At 42.0% G+C, this 19,008-nt stretch overlaps 1 protein-coding gene across 1 annotated transcript in view; it reads right to left on the bottom strand.

The window, feature by feature from the left end:
- The window catches only part of SLC9A9 (solute carrier family 9 member A9), a 3,618,317-nt gene that overhangs the window by 2,822,746 nt on the left and 776,563 nt on the right, over positions 1-19,008 (bottom strand). The window contains exons 6-7 of the mRNA XM_044071972.1: positions 12,377-12,661; positions 11,944-12,150 (exon numbers count right to left, since the gene is read on the bottom strand). Coding sequence (XP_043927907.1) covers positions 11,944-12,150; positions 12,377-12,661 — 492 coding nt within the window. The remainder of the gene's footprint in view (positions 1-11,943; positions 12,151-12,376; positions 12,662-19,008) is intronic.

The raw sequence follows: 19,008 nt of genomic DNA, 5'->3' as shown, positions 1-19,008 counted from the left end.
GTTATCCAGCAAGTAAAAGGACATGGCACCCTGTTCCATCCCCTCATTAGCCCAATCAATGTGTACAGTGGCCCTTTTGTCATGTTCCCCACTGGACGCCTGCAACAACTGTAGAGTCTGCAAACATACTCCACAAAGAAATACCATGCCTTATACACATGCTCTGTATGGACAGATGCCACTAACTCCACTGAATACCTGTGACATACTGTCAATGTAGGTGCAATCACTACCTCAGTTACATAGCCACATCTCACCAAATTAGGTCAGGAATGCTACATCAGAAGATACCAATCTGTCAACACAACATCCCCCAGAGACCTCAAGCACACTTCCACACATCAAAGAGCAAGCATGTGGGATATGTGCACATCCCAGACACTGTCCATGTTATGGAATATAGATCACATACATAGGAAGCAGTGCACATCACTGGCCACCCACAATAGAAACCTGGATGAGTGGATGGGAAATACATTACCAACCCCTGGGGATCCCTCCAGTGACTATACTCCTGAGCCACACTGGGGACTATTGTCACGTGGCCTGATGCCAAGGTACTCCCTTGGGCTAGCCTTGTAGAGCCTTCAGGCCCATTCACCTACTACACACCTATGAAGCAATGAACCTATGGATCTCTCAGTACTGGCAAGTGTGTGTGTGTGTGTGTGTGTGTGTGTGTGTGTGTGTGTGTGTGTGTGTGTACAATAATCCCAGTGTGTTTGGTTGATGAATATCCCCTTTGGCTGTGGTTATCAGCAATCGGAGGTATGTCAAACCAGAACATGTACCATTCTCCATTCTGCAATAGATGTACATCAACATGTACCTATGTACAACCCTTCAGCCCTATAATCTGTGAGGCATATGCAATCACTATGTTACAGACCGGGAATTACCATGCACATACTGTACCCTGCCTATGACATGGTGGATGTGTCACAACACTGCCATACCCTGTGGCCTTACTGCAGGGCCACATCCTTGTGACACACAGATGCCTAGAACAGAAATGGGATACAGCATGTAAGAACACATTCACTCAGCACTTCATTTGTGGGGGGAGAGAGGGGTAAAGCTGTCACTGAATGTGTTGCCAAGACTGTGGCCAATATCTGTTGTCTCAGGATAAGTATTAGCTTTGTGCAGTAACTCGCAGCACTTGTGTTTAATGCTGTGGAGGTTGCTGATGTAACTATCACAGCTGTTGTGACTGTCGTCAGTGTCTGCTGCATCTCTGCTGCCATAGATGCCTGTCAGGGACTCCATGAGGGATCCAAAGTTGGGTTTGAAACTAATAAGGAAGTTCAACAGTCATGGGACAAATTATTTCCCTGCAACAGAGTCCTACTTTTGATGTACACTTTAGTAATGGCAGGGGACCATCACATTGTCTCCCAGTGTTTGCAGGACAGTGTCTAGGTTCTGTTGGCTCTGGCTAGTACCATGCATTCATGTACCTGTTTGTACAGTGCTTATGAGTATGATTCCACAGTCATGCAGCTACATCCCATTGCCGTGGGTGCAGTGAAGATATCCACCCCTGTTTTCACGACTGCAAAGTCAGCTTTGGAGAGTTTTTGCCAGGTGGTTATCTTTGTGGGGGGGGGGGGGTGGATGACATGTTGAGTTCCATGTTGATTACAGCTTGTGTGAATCTCACCATGCAGGGATTGTCATCTGGGGATGAGCAACAGTTTCATAATTAAGTGGTCAACACATGTAAAGGTTGTTGCATCCTTTACCAGGGGTCAGTATGAGCTGGTCTAGGGCAATGGAAATGATGAATCCCAAAAGTGTTTGGCCACTGTACTGGCGACTGTCTACATTCCCCAGGTGATGGAGGGGTAGTTGAAGACTCGTACTATGTCAGGGTTGCACTGGACCATCAGAGATGGCAGGGTGTTGACGAATGTGCATCGACAGTCTAGGGAAATAGATGTGGACCCACTGCAGACTATGGTCTGGACTGCACTATTACTCCAAGGCAGTTGTACTGGAAGTATCTCCAATGCATTATGATGGGATACTAGTCTGGAAGTGTTCCTATCTATAATGAATATGCAGACACCACCTGTAGAGTTGTGGTGTGGTCCATGTTTGGGGGCTGACAGCTGTGGAATGCGTCATAGCCTGATACTGCAGGTCTGCTGTCAGCTGCTGTGAACTACCTCTCCATTACAGCAGACAGGTGTCCTCCACTCCAACAACTGCTATGAGTGACTGCATCCTGACAGTTAGATGTCCACTGTTGAGCAGTATGATACTCAGATTGCATGTGTAGCTGTTATGGTGGTAATAACATTAGGAACACTGCCTAATAAGGCACCATAAGGGTGGCAAGACAAGTAGCCAGTACCTGGCAACCCAGCAGTGACAGATGTAGGACATCCATGGCAAGTCACTGGGTTCTGTCATTCATGCCACCCCAAGCAGACAGGTCCTGGATCCCCTGAGAATGACACATAACACATAAGCCAATGTTGCAGTCAACCATCTGTTGATAGTATCGCAGCATCATTCTGGGTGACAGCGGTACACTGCCAGGGCAATTGTCACACCTGCTTGGACCGCATAAGCAAATAGTTCAATCATGTCTCCTGTCATGCAGTCCATGGAGGTGTGTCCCTAGTCATTCACCCCCACATGGATACGGAGTGATACTCGCAGTTGTTGTGGAGTGACATGACTGCCTGTGTCATGTGTTAGATGCTGGCATGTGACTGATATTTGGCTCGTACCTGCTCCATATTCAACCTAGTGAGTGGGATGTGTGTGCCTCAGTACTGAGTTACCCATGATCACTGCACTGTACAAGGTGGTAAGCCTAGGGGCTTATGTTGGGGTCATACTGTGTAGGTTAAATATGTGTCCCTTGGCATGTGCCATGTAGCGGTGTCTAAGTGGGTGTCTGCCTTGCTGGTCTGTGCTGTTTGGGTAGATGTCCATTGAGTGCCTCTGGGAAGGTGGGTGAGTGGCTTTTCACTGTATGTTATGGCTTTCAAAGTGGGTGTTATGGTGAGCTACGTGTTCCACATGGTATGGTGCAGGTGTTGATTTTATCCTCTTGACGTGGTAGTCCAGTCTTTGCTGGAGAGTGCATATGTCCACATTGGGTGATATATGGGTAACCGTTACAGGTCTGAGTGTTTGGAGTTTAGAGGGGATGTTGTCTGTGTTCATGCGGCAGTTCCAACAGTGCCCCAGAATGGACATGTGCAGCAGGTTAATAGTTGAAAGCACAGCTAACCGCCTTTCAAACATACCAGGAAGGGTGGACATAACTAGTAAGTACTGGGGTGACATCTGTGGTGAACGAGTACTGCTGACTGCTCACAGGTGTGCCACACTTCATGATACAATAACCTGGTAAAGTGCCAAGCCATAATGCTAGTTGAAGTGCAAGACAGAAAGAACTAGCATGATGTATGGGTGGAACAGAAGGCAGACTGTCTGCCACCTGTAATACTTTACCACAGCTGTGCAGTTATCAGCAGCTTTGGCCATGTGAAAATTCAGTATGCTCTGTAGCACATGCGGTAACTGCGTAACACTATAGCAGACATAACTAGTTAGGCAGGAGTTCTAATCTCAATACTGGCAGGTGTGTGTGTGTGTGTGTGTGTGTGTGTGTGTGTGTGTGTGTGTGTGTGTGAATTGTGTACTGTTTGGCTCATACCATTTTGACCTGTGTACTACCCTTTATACTTCCCTTCACTCCAATTTAGTAGACCTGTTGATGTCATCCACCTCAGAAGTACCTTTGGTAGAGCTGGATATGAATATGCTCTGTGGCATGTCTCATAACTGTGTAGTACTATAGTAGGAATACCTAGATAGGCAGAAGTTCTAATCCCAATATTGGCAAGTATGTGTGTGTGAATCATGTACTGTCTGGCTCATTCCATTTTTGACCTGTGTACTACCCTTTACACTTCCCTTCACTCCAATTTAGTAGAACTGTTAATGTCACCCACCTCAGAAGTACCGTTGGTAGAAATGGATATGTATAAGCTCTGTGACGCATCTCATAACTGTGCAGCACTACTGTAGGAATACCTAGATAGGCAGGAGTACTAATCCCAATACTGGCAAGTGTGTGTCTGTGTGTGTGTGTGTGTGTGTGTGTGTGTGTGTGTGTGTGTGTGTGTGTGAAAATCGTGTACTGTCTAGCTCATACCATTTTTTACCTGTGTACTACCTTTTACACTTTACACTTCCCTTCACTCCAATTTACTAGACTTGTTATTGTCATCCAACTCAGAAGTACCTTTGGTTGAGTTGGAAATGTATAAGCTCTGTGGCGCGTCTCATAACTGTGTAGCACTACAGTAGGAATACCTAGATAGGCAGGAGTTCTAATCCTAATACTGGCAAGTGCATGTGTGTGTGAATTATGTACTGTCTGGCTCATTCCATTTTTGAACTGTGCACTACCCTTTACACTTCCCTTTACTCCAATTTAATAGACCTGTTGATGTCATCCACCTAAGAAGTAGCTTTGGAAGAGGAGGAAATGTATAAGCTCAGTGGCATATCTAATAACTGTGTAGCACTACAGCAGGAATACCTAGATAGGTAGGAGTTCTAATCCTAATACTGGCAACTGTTTGTGTGTGTGTGAGGATCATATCATGTGTGGTTTATACCATTTTGATATATATACCACACACTGCTGGTTATCACCTTCCACTGCCATTACTTTATACATGTGGTGACAGCATCTGCCTCACATGCGGCAGGTTAAACCATTGTACAGTCTTCTGTACAGATGTGTCTTGAGTATCCATATGTTTGAAACCTATATGTGGTCGGAAGTAGTCTATGTGCCTTAACAATGCCCATGTATGTGATATTATAGTCAAATAGGCCACAGTGACTGTACTGACACATATGGCAGCATGAGGAATCATACCTGACTGAAACATCATGCTGACAGGACATCTGCTGCCCTCACAGGTGGCCTGCCTTATAGGTGCAATACATGAGTACAGATGCTTGGTTTTACAAGTGAACTGTACCTGTTATGGGTCACATTAAAGGCTGGAAGAGGTGTGAACTGCCATATTGTAGTCCTAATTAATATGTAACAGGAAAACCTTGCATCTTAACAGCGGTGTGTACACAATTTATATCCACTGTATACCAATAATGTGTCACGCATGACCTTACCTTAGGCCGTTTGTCCAGCACAAGATTGGTAACAGAAAATACACCCCTGGGATCACTTCATTGGCTCTGCTTGACAGAGGATCAGTTAATTAATCAATGGGGTGGGGAAAGCCCACACACTCTGGCTAGGCTTATAAATGCCCTCGGGCAGATAGCCTAGTACCTACCTATGAACCAATGAATTTGCTGGATTCTGTCCAGACATCTTGACACTGACAAGTTGTGAGGTATGCTACAGGAATGTTGAATTCATGTCAGGTAGGCCCCAGTGGAGACCACTGTGAAGCAATACAGTTAACCCCAGCACAAGTGAGCATGCACAATAAGCAACATAGCTATTACATAAAGCAATATAGCTATTACTGATGGTTGTGTGCATGGTAAATTGCATGTGCCTCACATGCCTGGGGTATTGCCAAGCAACAACAGAACAATGTAATACTCACCAGCTTCAGGCTGCTGTTCCACATGCACACCAGAGGGTCCTAGGTAGTTGTGAGAGGGAGTTATTGTCAGCAGATGCACATGAGGCCTTGGTATAGGATGGATGCAGCATGTCTGCACATCTACAGTACTAACCACAATAATACACAATGTCCTATCCTCATCATAGACGACACCTATGTGCATTAGAAAACCCCATCCACAACTGCAATCGGACCTGACACATGCATGTACAATACAAATACATGTATGTCTGATACATTAGTGCACTAATCCCCACTGGGCCCTTACCTGCATGCTCCTCATCCAGTGTGTGCGTGCAACCCACTTCCACAATGCTTCCCTCAACTTCATGGCTTGTGCATTCAGCTTGTGGCCCAAGTGTGTTGAAGAGCTCCTCGGTGGGTGTCAGTGGGGGCTGGATGGCTGGGCCCCCACCTGTGTCTAGCCAGTCCCTTGCTACAGCAGCAGCCCATTGCTGGGCATGGCATTTGAGGTTGGTGGCCCGATGCTGCACATGCACATAAGTTCTGCTGTGCAGGCTGGCATCATTTCCCTGTGGAACACACTGTTCCACAGGGCAGTCCTCTTGCACACACCACCTGCTCTCTGTCCATATGACAGGGCATAATGTCCAATCACATATTGGGTGATGATGTCTGTTTCCCCAACAGAGAATGCTGGTAGGCCAGCACTCAGCATGTTACCTGGAAGACAAACAGGAAAAGGTCACAGGACTTCATACGGTTTTCAAAATGCACATTAACAGTGGATATTACTTGCAAATAATCCAGACTATACTGGATCCCTCCAAGCTATCATGGCTATAGCAGCTTGCATTACACGCCTGTCCCTGAACTATCTTACTCCCCCAAAGTTGGACACTTGACTGCATAATCCTCTATCCTCCATTAATTTCTATGTAGAGGGTTGACAGTGGTCATCTTCCATGTGGATGGTGTGTGTATGGTGGCAGGTCTGTGACTGTGATGCGTGATGGAGCTCTGAGCACATGCCTGAGTTCATGTAGGAGGCAGACACTGATGTTATTATGCCCCATGGAGATATGCTGTTGTTGCCATCAGTAGGCAATATGTACATGCTCACCACTGATGAGGGGAGGAGTGTGGTTGATATGCATATCTCCATGTATGACTGGGGTGGACAGAGTGGCGATGTTCCCACCTAACCTGTGTGATGCAGGTTGCCTATATCCATGGCATGTGTGTGTATATGAGGTGTCCTTTACCCCCAGTACAGGGTGAATTGTGTTGTTTCATCTGAGACTTACAACATATGTGGAGGCACAGTTGCAATTGTCCTTGGTGGTGTGGATATGTCTGATTTATAGTCATAATCAGTCTTACAGGAAGTCACCTGTGAAATTACATGCTTGCTCAGATATAGCTGGACTTGCTTCCAAGTTGTTGCCTGCACCTATGTGTCCCTGTACAGTCAATGTAGCAACCTATTATGTGGTTTGTGTACTGCTGCTGTCCACCAAAGGGGATTACTCTACCTTGGTGGAGGCTGAATATACAGGTCAGGTACTGCTGTGTCCATATAGCTAGAGTGGATATAAAGGGTCCACACCCCCTGATACACTGCCTGGTATTTGTGCAACTGGAACATGACACCACAATAACTCATTTCATAACAATTCCCACCTTTAGTGTGACGTATATAGGTTCATAGGTTGGTACTAGGCTATCGGCCCTAGGGCCTATACAAGCCTAGCCATAACAATTCCCTGGCTATTTCTTCCCACACTATTTACTTCCCTGGACCCCTGTCTAGCAGGGTGACTGATGTGATCCCCGGGGTGTATTTCCTTTCTCCCATCCAATCGTCAAGGTTCCTTTTGAAGACAGCCAAAGAGGCGCTCTGCTTGACATGTATGGGCAGTGTATTCCAGATTCTGGGGAGACTCTGGGTCAGGAACCTATCCCTCCAGCGTGTTTTGTTTATTGTGATGACAAAGTTTAGATCTCTGGAGCATGTGGCTCTGAGGGATTGGGATTTCTTTAAGTGTAGCATGTCCAACAGCTCTGGGTTTGACATGGCCTTGTATCTTAAGCAGAGATTGCCTCTGAGTAGACAATATGTGACAGAATATAGCTGGAGTTTTTTAAGGCGGTCAGCGTAGGGCATCTGCTTTAGGTAACGGCTCCCAGTTTGCAGTCATCTGCGAACTTTGTCAGCCTGAGTCCCTTAGTGTTGGCCTGTACTTCAGAGAAGTAGATGCCAAACAAGAGCGGTCCCAGGACTGAACCCTGAGGTACTCCACTTGTCACTTGTCTGGAGCTGGATTTGGAGTCAGCTTCCTTTACAGTGTGGGTTCTGTCAGTAAAATAAACAGCCTCTCCAAGGCTCTAACGCAGGACCCTACACCCCATAGCCAAAGTGATATCCTGTACAATTTAATTGAAAACATAACAATCTGGTCTGTGAAACCATACAGAAATAATACTCAGTACAATAAGCCAGTTGAATGAGTGTGAACACCGTTAAACTTGTGTATGCACTTCTTGAGATGGTTACAGCATTCATCCGTCTTGGTCTGGACTCTAACATCATGGCACATCTTCACTTGGCAATAGTTGCTCACCTTCCTAGAAACACCTTTGATTGTATTTCAATGGGATTGTACAGGTTAGGGGTCACATTCAAGATGAGAAACATTACGAAATTATCTTCTGTAATCTGAATGTCATACAGCACACAAACCTGGCATTCCAACAGGGGTGTGTACACTTGTGATATCCACTGTACATAGGTGTTGATATAGCTGGTAGTGGTAGGCATGGCCAGAGGGTCATAACACAGGTGGACACGTCTCTGATTAATACCTGATAATCATGCCTACTCCAGTACCCACATCAGTGTCAGGGCAATGTAAACACCAGTAGCTGTACACATATATGTCTGTTGTATGCACTGACACTGACATTACACACATGTGCAACATACACAGCCTATTTACCTGACTGCTTGAAACCCATGTGATTAATTTTGTGCCTTCCAGCTGAACATATGCATACATACATGTACTCAGGGGATACCTGATATACATTTCTGTTGAATGTAAGTATGGTGCACTGTATTTACAGTCTTGCTGCTCAATCATACTTGTCAACCTGTTACAGCAGTATGACTGGACAATGGCACACATAAATGGGTGTCAAAAGGGACATCATTATTGATACTGTATTAATATAGCTGCACCATACATTAGTACGTTGATTGCACAGTAGGGTTTGAGATCACTCTGATAACCTGGAAGATGTCCAACAGTCACAAGTAGACTATTATGTTAGAATGTCATTGCTCACAGACCTGCCGATGGTTTGGCTGACATAACACAGGTATATGTGTATGTATCTACAGATATCAGTCATAAATGTGCTTATTGTCCAGCAGAACACTGTACAGTTGAATGTTATTAATTCAATATATCACATGCAGTTCAACACACATCTGCAACAGTACTCTACTATGCACACGCCCTCTACAGCTGTCTGAGCTTTGCAAGGCAAACATGTGTCATACTCATAATCGCAGGTAACATAGATATGGAAAACATCCCACTGATTGGCCTAGCAGTGACACAGTCACAACTGTCTGACAGACACCCCTGTGGTTGTCATATATGAGCTGTCCTTTCCCAGGTGAGTCAGGCTCCTGAGCGAGCTGTGATCCCACCTCACAACCTCTCAGAGCATCACATCTGGACAATACCTAAAATGATGGGGGGATAAATAGGGACAGACTTTAAATATACCTGTTACAAACATAGGAAGTTCGTAGAATGATATATTTGGCATTACAGTGAATATTCATAAGGATGTGGAGTTTTAAACTCAAGTGTTTGTCATTACCTGATGACTTCAATCCTCAGCTATTTGCCAGAAAAGTGCAGATCTCAGGAGGAACAGACAAAAATACATGATGGTAAAATGTGGATATTCTGTGAGGATCTGTACAGTTGAGAGGTATGTCTGTGATATTAAAAAAACACACAAACAGCCAGTAATTTACCAGTATCTTACTTTCTTTAATTCCAGCGATCTGGAACCTCGGCAATTCGCCTTCAAGGATCACAATTAATTGAGTACAAACATCACATTTATATACATACTCAATAAGACAATTAAGTCTCCTAATTAACTGATTGAACAATGACAATTTTTTTTAAAGTGACCATAAACTTATTATAAACTTATTATAAATATAAAATATATAAATAAATGAATAAATATATGAACGTATACAAAGTATAAATAATTCCTTAACTGCCTAATTCCTGATTCATACCGTTAGGCTTTAAAGTGTGAAACTTGAAAATCATTCTAGTTTCAAGCTCCAGTAACTTTGCTACAATGTCATCTCCTCTCTGAAGGAAGGGCTTTCCCAATATACTGAATATTAAACTACTAGAAGAGCCACTATGTTTCTCTTGGAAATGCTTAGCAACAGGACTAACCAAATTTTTGTTTCTAATGTCTTTTAAATGCTCTAAAATCCGTACCCTTACCATTCTTTTTGTTTGTCCTATATACCACATATTTTTGCATGAACAGCCCAATATATAGACCACCCCTGTTGATTTACAACTAAAATAATGTTTAGAAATGAAATTTACATCATTAATAACACTCAGGTTCCTGACCTTGTCACAAATATTACAAGAACCGCAGAGATAAGAGCCTATTTCTGAAATTATAATATTATCTTTCCTTTCTATTAAATTATTATTTAACAGTTCCTTGAGATTTTTTCCTCTCTTGTATGAAAATATAATATGTTTAGGGAATAAATGACCAATAGATTCATCATCACTGACAAGATACCAGTATTTTCTAACCAATGACACTAGTTTATCAGAAAAGCAGTGAACTTGGTTACATAAAAAAGCTTTTCAACATCTTTATTCTGTTCCATAGTGAAATCTTCACGTCTAAATTCAAAATTTATCATGGCTGCTTTTTTTCCAAGTAATTTATCCCTGCATGCTAATAACTGTGTTTTATTATAACCTCTTTCACCTAACCTCAACACAACTTTGTTCAATTCATTAGCTTTTTCACTTGTATTACTAGTGTGGTCAGAAATTCTCTTAAATTCGCCATACAGTAATGCCTTTAATAGATGATCAGGATGCATGCTGGTCGCATGCAAAAACATATTAACTGAAGTGGATTTTCTAAAAGGCCTAAATCCTATATTTTCCCCATTCTCAAATAGTGACAGATCCAAAAAATTAATCTGTGTTCTATTTAACTGATAAGAAAAGGAAAGATTGTGCCCATTACTATTTAATACCTCAAAAAATTCAAAAAATTCAATTATATCTCCCTTATAGATAAAATAAGATCATCTATAAAGCGCTTGTACAATATTACATTGTTCCTGAAAAAGTCAGTGGGATAAATGAATGTTTTTTCAAAAAAAACCATATATATATAACAGCATATGAGGGCGCAAAAGCTGCCCCCATCGCTGTGCCTTTCACCTGCAAAAAATAATTATTATTAAAGAAAAAATAATTATGAGTCAAACAAAACTCTAATAAGCCTACCAAAAAGGTGGTTCTTGGCCCTTCACCCAACATATCAAAAATAGAATCCAGCCCCCATCTGATGTCTATATTAGTATACAGTGATTTAACATCTATGGTTACCCAATAATAATCATGATGCCATTTGATTTGAGATATACTATTGATGAGTTCCTGAGTATTGGAAATATGAGCTACTACCTTATGTAAATGAGCTTTCAGATGAAAATCTAAAAAAGTATTAACATTATCCAAAAAGGAACCTATCCCCGAAACTATAGGCCTGCCAGGTGTTTTTTGTAAATTTTTATGTACTTTAGGCAGAGCGTATAGAATGGGTGTAGCAGGTTTTTTGATATACATTCTGCAGACATCTTTATATTCAAAAAAACCCAAACGTTCTCCTTTTTCTAATAAAAATAATAACTCATCATTAAACATCTTGGTTGGCTGATGATCCAATTTCTTATATTCCTCACCATTTGAAAGTAAAATATCAACCATCTCACAATAATCAGATTTGTTCATAACAACCCAATTTCCACCTTTATCAGCACATTTAAATATAAAGTTGGATTTAAACTTTTTTAATTCTTTTAAAGCTTGTCATTCATTTTTGCTTAAATTATGACATCTTTTTTCCTTACAAAATATTTTATATGCTGTTTCAATTTCTTTAAAAAGAACTTTAAAGAAGTTTGAGATGGCAGGTACATTAATATTAGGTGTAAACTTATTAACATTTCTTAGATGTGGCACAATCAATTTACCATAACCAGTGTTATAAATACTTTCATGGTTCACTTGTTCATCATTTCCATGCAACTCATAGAGGACTGACCCATCATAATCATATATAGACAAATTCAAAAGGCTGTCATCTAAATCAGTACAACAGACATTAGAATCAACATTTCCAGAAACTGACTCATCTTCTCTTTTAAAATAAACCTTTAACAACAGCTTTCTGATGAAAGCTTTAATTTCAAAATATATGTCAGCAAGAGAAGGAAAAAAAGTCGGTATAAATTTACTACCTTTGAACAAAACATTTCTCATATCATGAGTCAATTCTAAGTTAGATAAATTTATACACATTAAAGTCTCTGTATCAGAATTTTCTGGGCTAAAACCCGCTTCACATACCAATATATTATTTGAAGCGGTTTCTTCCCTTCCTTCCATTTCTTCCCTTATTCGAACTGTTCATCTGAAAGGAATCTCCTGTGTTTGATGAAACTAAGGCACCATCGAGAACCTCAGCTGTGCTAACAGTCGCTGAGGTATTGGCGAAAGTCACATTTTTAGAAGTATTCCTTTCCGCTGAAGACGCTGAAGACGCTGAACTACCTCGTTGTCTCTGACTTCCATTCCTGACCTTTGACCTGCTGCGTACAGGTTCTCGTTGCCACGAGAACAGTATGCCAGTCTCGTAATCTTTCAAATCACGCACTAGCTTATTACGCTTCCTCTGGATGATTTCTCCTTCTAATTTACAAATTTTTTCATTCACTTTCAAAGTTTGCATCCTATAGCAGGACTCCCCCACTACCTCATCCTGCAGATGCAAAATATCCATTTTTAACTTTTCATGAGCTCTCATGTTGCGTTTAATTAAAATACGAAGCCAGCTGATAGTACATGAAAGGGTATGTCTGTGATATCTCCCACTGCAGAGAGGGCCAGATGCTATGGCCATGGCAGCTGTTTAGCAGGACATTACTACAGCATGTCTTGTTGGGACATATATTCCTCCAAATCATATTTCCCATTTTTATAGACCAAGTACTACATTCAATGACTTGCTTACATGTTCCACTTACCTTTTTTCTTTCCTTTCTTTTCCACATTATGTTTCATTTGTTATTTCTCTCTCTCTCTCTCTCTCTCTCTGTGCACTACAGGGATAGAGCTGGTTTTAATAGGTGGCAGCATGGCTTGTGTAGGTGATGCTCATGACCAGGTGATGGCCTGTGCACATATTGGGATTCCCCACTTGCTAACTGCATGCAGAGCAGCTGTGGAGTTCTACAAATAGCCAATGTCACGGCAACACACTCATATAAATGAGCACTCCATGTGGGCATTGGCCCTTTCCCTTACTTGTGAGTAAGACATCCTGGAGTTGTGGGAGCTACTACCTCTTACAACAAGACTTGTGGAGACAAGCCAACTAAATGGTGGGGAAGGTTCAAGACTCAGGAGCAGAATGTGAGTATTGCTGTTATATACTTGGAATACTGCTAGTTTAACAGGGTTTGTCTGCACATGCTACTTCTGCATGGGTTTCAGTCTGACAAAGTTCTCTCTGCATAGCTCTCAACTGTAGGGCCATCCACATAATGGCCACAAGTTAGCCTGTTATGTATGGGCTGTTCCCCAGACAGGTGTTGTCCTTGGCAAATCAGAAGCATACTCTGGTGAATGCATTATGTAGATGGTAACATCCATTTGTTTTTCTGACTTTATATCCCTCAGAAAAGATATGTTACAACAAACCCTTTAACACCAGCAACATTCTCAGTGTATAACAGCAATATTCATGTATGGCCATGTATTTGGGCTTTTGTCCACCATTTATGTCAGGCTTTGTCCAGATGTCAAAAAGTAGTAGGTGGACAGTTATTCTGGTCTATCATTATTTAGTGCTGTAATTCCTGTTGAGGGGAATGGCTAGGAAACATGCTGAAGTCTGTACATTCAAAAAGAAGGTGTATAGAGAATGCTCTTAGATGGCCTTGTAACATATTTTATGTGGGGGACAGTAACACATGTTTTAAAACTAGGCTGTTAGAACATGTCAGACATATTACTGATAAGAAATATGTCAGTTCTATAGCTGTACATTTGAATAAATCACACCATGGGAACAGTAGTGGGACTCAAGGTACTGTTTCTATCTGTTCCTCAGTGTGATGAAACAGTCATAAAAGGACAATTTTTATATAAAGACTTCAACGTATTAATATTAACTGTGACACTTTATCCCATAGGGGGTTAAATGACGAGTGTAATTGGAGGCTGTGTATTCAATTATGTAATTAGGTGTTAATTGCTTCTTGAGATTAAGGCATGTATTTCTGGTGATGTTTACTCCTTGAAGGCTTTGGCCAAGACATTAGAGTATAAAACATGTGTGAATTACTTTCTGTCTGTACTCTCTACAGATGTGCAGATGTCAGGTATTGCTACGGCCATACCACTATGTAGGTGCCCACACTGTATTTTGCTGTCGGCCTGGACACTGCTGCTAGTTCTGATATATGGGACATTCCTTAATGTGAGCCTTGCCCCATTTCCTTGTCTGTGTGAGGGACATTACAGAGGTGGTGGCCTACAGATTCACATACAGTGGGTGGCAATACTTCACAGGACAGGACATGTGGAGACAGTCAACCAACATGGGGGACATATCCCCAGATTTGTGAACAGATTCTATGTCATCAGTGCTGTTATACACATGGTGGACTGATAGATTGACAGGGTTTGTGTGGACATGCATTTAGTGTGTGACATCACGACTCACAGTGATATGTCTCTGACATACCTCTCCACTGGCACACTGTCCACAGACTGGCCATATGTCTGCCTGTCATGTTTCGTGTGTTCACCAGACAGTTGGTGTCCTTGGTAAATCAGCTGTGGACTCTGGGGAATGCAGTCAGTAAATACTCACATCTACTGGTATTACTGGCTTCATATTCCTCATAAAGGATGTTACAACAAACCCTGTGACATCTGCAACTGTCTCAATGTATGACAGCAGTCCAATCTACCCATGTGTTTGTGCTTCTGTTCCCACCTAGTGACATAGGGGTTGTTGCCGAGCTTAGTGAATGGGGAATGTTAGCAAAGGCTTTGGCCAGATCAATGTAGGCTGTATGTGCCACCTTGCCTTCATCCACAGCTCAGGTGACTGACGGCAAGAGGTTGACCAGGTTGAATGAGCAGGTATGACCTACCCTTCACAAAGGTAAACTGTGTGGGATCCTGAGTCTGCAGATTCCCATATCCCTGTTTATTAGATGCATGATGATGCATTCCACAGCCGGACGAGTCCCATCCCCTGAGGCGGTTCCACCCGAAGGTGGTGCAGGATCAGCAGATGAGGAGGTCCTGGGGTGGGTCCCAGATGTGCTGGGGCCCAGTGCCACAGCCAGATGAGGTGGGAGAGGTGGGTCCACTGGGACTGGCCTTCCCAAACATGCTATGGTGTTGCAGTTTTAGAACATATGTGGGTTAGTAATAGTCAACACAATCCATGATTAGTTATAACAGCATGCATAGATATTCCCATTAACCCAAAACAACAGATTTGGAACAGCTGCATAGCAAACAGAACACATGCATATATGGAACCAGAGTGACCATTACAACAGCATGCAGGTTACATCGATAGCAACAGGCCACCAATTATAGTATTTCAACATGGAACATTAATAGAAACACATTTCAATATTTGTTGAACAATAGGACATATGTCCCAACAGTAGGTTTGGTGTAAAACATACCCATTGGTTTGTGTGTTTAGATTATCGTTGCAGATATGGTGGGGGGGGGGGGAGATGTCAGTTAACAACATGTATATCCTTGCAGTACTCACAACTTTAATGATCACTGCTCTAATCATTACTCTACAGGTATTATTACAATACTCTATGGCCTTGGTTTGGGCAGTGGTATGTTTGTACAAAGTGTATAATTAAACCGTCTTATAGCTACTTTCTACTTCTCTTACCTGGAAGACCTGTGGGGAAATGTTTCTTAACACTACTTGAGTGTTTCTACACATATTCCCAAAATCCTAGTTAAAATTATGCATACAGCTTACTACCACTCCCAGGATTTGAACCATAGCTGTGTCTGCTAAAAATACAAGAATTTGTGTTTCATCAGATTGAGCTATTACAAAACTGCGGTCTCTTCTTTCAGTGTTTTCTGTCTAAGTCTCTCTTGGTTGTACAATCTGACTTTGTAATTACAACATTCTTATACAGATATTCCTAGACATATTTTTTTATGTAGCACAGTGTGGGAAACAGCGGTTAACACAACATTACTATTCAGGTATCAGATCTTGGTGAATGCAACATGTCAAGCCATACAATACCAGAGTAAACACAACCAGTCCAGGATTTAGAACTTTATTGCCAGGCAGTTGCAGTTCTCTTATCTGGAAGTCCTGTAGGGGGAATATTTGTTAACACTACCTGACTGTTTCTACACATACTCCCAAAAATCATGCATACAGCTTACTACCACTCCCGGGATTCGAACCATGGCTGTGTCTGCTAAAAATACAACAATCTGTGTTTCATCAGAATGAGCTCTTAAGAAACTGCTGTCACTTCCTTCAGTGTTGTCTAAGTCTCTCTTGGTTGTACAATCTGACCTTGTAATTACAACATTCTTATACAGACATTCCTAGACATATTTTTTTATGTAGTACAGTGTGGAAAACAGTGGTTAACACAACATTACTATTCAGATATCAGACCTTGGTGGATGCAACATTTCATGCCATATAATACCAGAGTAAACACAACCAGTCCAGGATTTAGAACTTTATTGCCAGGCAGTTACAGTTTTATTTAAATATGACCTATATGGACCTATTATCATATTGTCTGGTTTATTCAGTATTTATTTATTTAGTGACATTTGTTAACCGGGTTTGTCCAACTGGGCTTGTGGCCCATTTTCAGTGGAGACCCGAGGAGAAAAGCTCCAGTAGTACATTTTTAAACAAGTACAATTTTAAACAATATTGATTTAACAGCAGTTATAGCAAAATGATTCACATATGTTGGGTTACATGCATAAAGTTAAAGTTGCATTAAAAAGAAGCAAACTATACACATTTTTTACACTGCCAGGTGGCTTTCTACTCCTTTATATTTACTTGGTATGACTACTACAAGCAGGATTGTTACTCACCAGCCTCACGAGGCAGCCTTTGCAACTTACTGGCATGGGCTTCCTGATTCACAGCCCGCACAGCTGGAGCACTAATGAAAATAGAGTAAAATTTAGGCAAATCTATTCATCACATACACAGCCTGGACTTTGTTAAACACTTACACACTGCTGAGACATCAACCCTCTGCCTTGCTTCTTGGACCCACTGTTCCAAAAGCTCCCTCTTCCTTCATTTCAAGTCGGCATAGTGGTGTCGGACCTGCTCACCAGTCCGAAGGATACCAGAGGCACTGGTGAGATCACAGGTGAGACTTTCCCAGGCTTCCGCTTTATATTGGGCCCCCTGGTACTGGTCCTGCAGCAGTCTCATGTCATGTTTTTTTACCAGGAGTCCTACCATAACCTTGGACTCCTGTATGCCCCAGCACTGCGCCTGAAAGTGCATGCCCTCTCCAAAACCTGCTATACTGCCTACAGTGGACCTCTACAACTAGTTATGAGCTGTATTCCTGCCTGCGGTGTTTAAATACGGTCGATTTCCCGCCCTTTGCTGTGATTTGATGGTTTTGAATATGCTGAGCTAAGCTAAGCTACGGGCAAACCTGCTTAGCTAAGGTTGGCAGTGCTTAAAGGGGCAGGTTCAGCATTGCTTACCAATGGGCAAATCCACTTAGTTGGACTACTCATTGCTTAGTATTCATATGTACATAATGCTTACACCCAGTCAACATAGCTGTGCAATGCTTAGCATTGCTTATGTTTTATTTTATGGGACTACCACCTGTATGGGATTGATTCATCATTCATTACATAATATAAATTTGTTTACCTTCCCTGACATCCCCTAATGTGCTGTAATTACACTTGTTCTTGTGTGACTATACTGTATGAGGCACTTGTGTTTATATGGGGGTTTCACTACTTAGTTACACTGACACCTCACATCTGGGCCTAATACACTACTCTGGTTGAGAAATATAAATTACTTCTTACATAAATATACAAATAAATTAAAACTGTAATGTTTACACATACAAAATGGAAATGGCTTTGGTGAGGCTCAAACGGTGAATGACTACATGCAAGGCATACACTCTAACAACTACACTATTGCACTTATGCTTATACTGGATGTCTATTGCTATTTAACTTATCGTGCTGTTTCAGCTGGGCTAAGCTTAGCTAAGCAACGGGCACACCCGCACAGCTACGCTTAAACTTAATTGCACGTGTGAAAAAAAATTGTATTTGTTGCGTTTTTTACTTCATACCCTTCAGAATATCCATGCTAATGCTAAACCTGTTATTCTATCAACTTTCTGGCTTTGTAGGGATGATTGTTCCTTATGGCTTTGTCCAGATTTCTTACTCTGACGGGTTGGGAGGTGTGCGTTTTTAATTCATACCCTGCCGACAATTCATGCTTATGCTAAACCTGTTAATCTATCAACTTTTCTGGCTTTGTAGAGACAATTGTCCTTTATGGCTTTGTCCAGATTTCTTACCCTGACAGGTTGGGGGTGTTACGAGCATTCTCGGTCTATTTAAATTGCCGTACGGCAATTCTGGTGTGCAGGGGGCCTGTGTATTGTGAGAGCACTGCTCTCAGACACACCCCCTACACTCATACACAGAACCGTGTCCGTTTTACAGCACAGCAGTATGCCTTCATGAATATGCATGGCGCACTACCATGCTGCACGGGAACGGTCCGTTCTGTGCAGGAATAAGCTACTCCTGCACGGAAGTTTACTGAATCCGGGGGTACGTCTAAATGCCATCAGCTGTTGTAACCATAGGTAATCCAGGGGTATCCTCTGCAGTATTAAAGTGTTAGTAAATACCTACTTTGCCCTTCAAAGAACAAATTATGCCATGCTCAAAAAAGTGCTACTGTCATCTGTGAGTAGCTTGAA

The sequence above is a fragment of the Protopterus annectens genome, chromosome 5.part0 (assembly GCF_019279795.1).
Source record: "Protopterus annectens isolate FY-2018-M chromosome 5.part0, PAN1.0, whole genome shotgun sequence".
Lineage (NCBI taxonomy): Eukaryota > Metazoa > Chordata > Ceratodontiformes > Protopteridae > Protopterus > Protopterus annectens.
The sequence above is the reverse complement of the archived record's forward strand: the minus strand, read 5'-3'. Positions and strand labels throughout refer to the sequence as shown.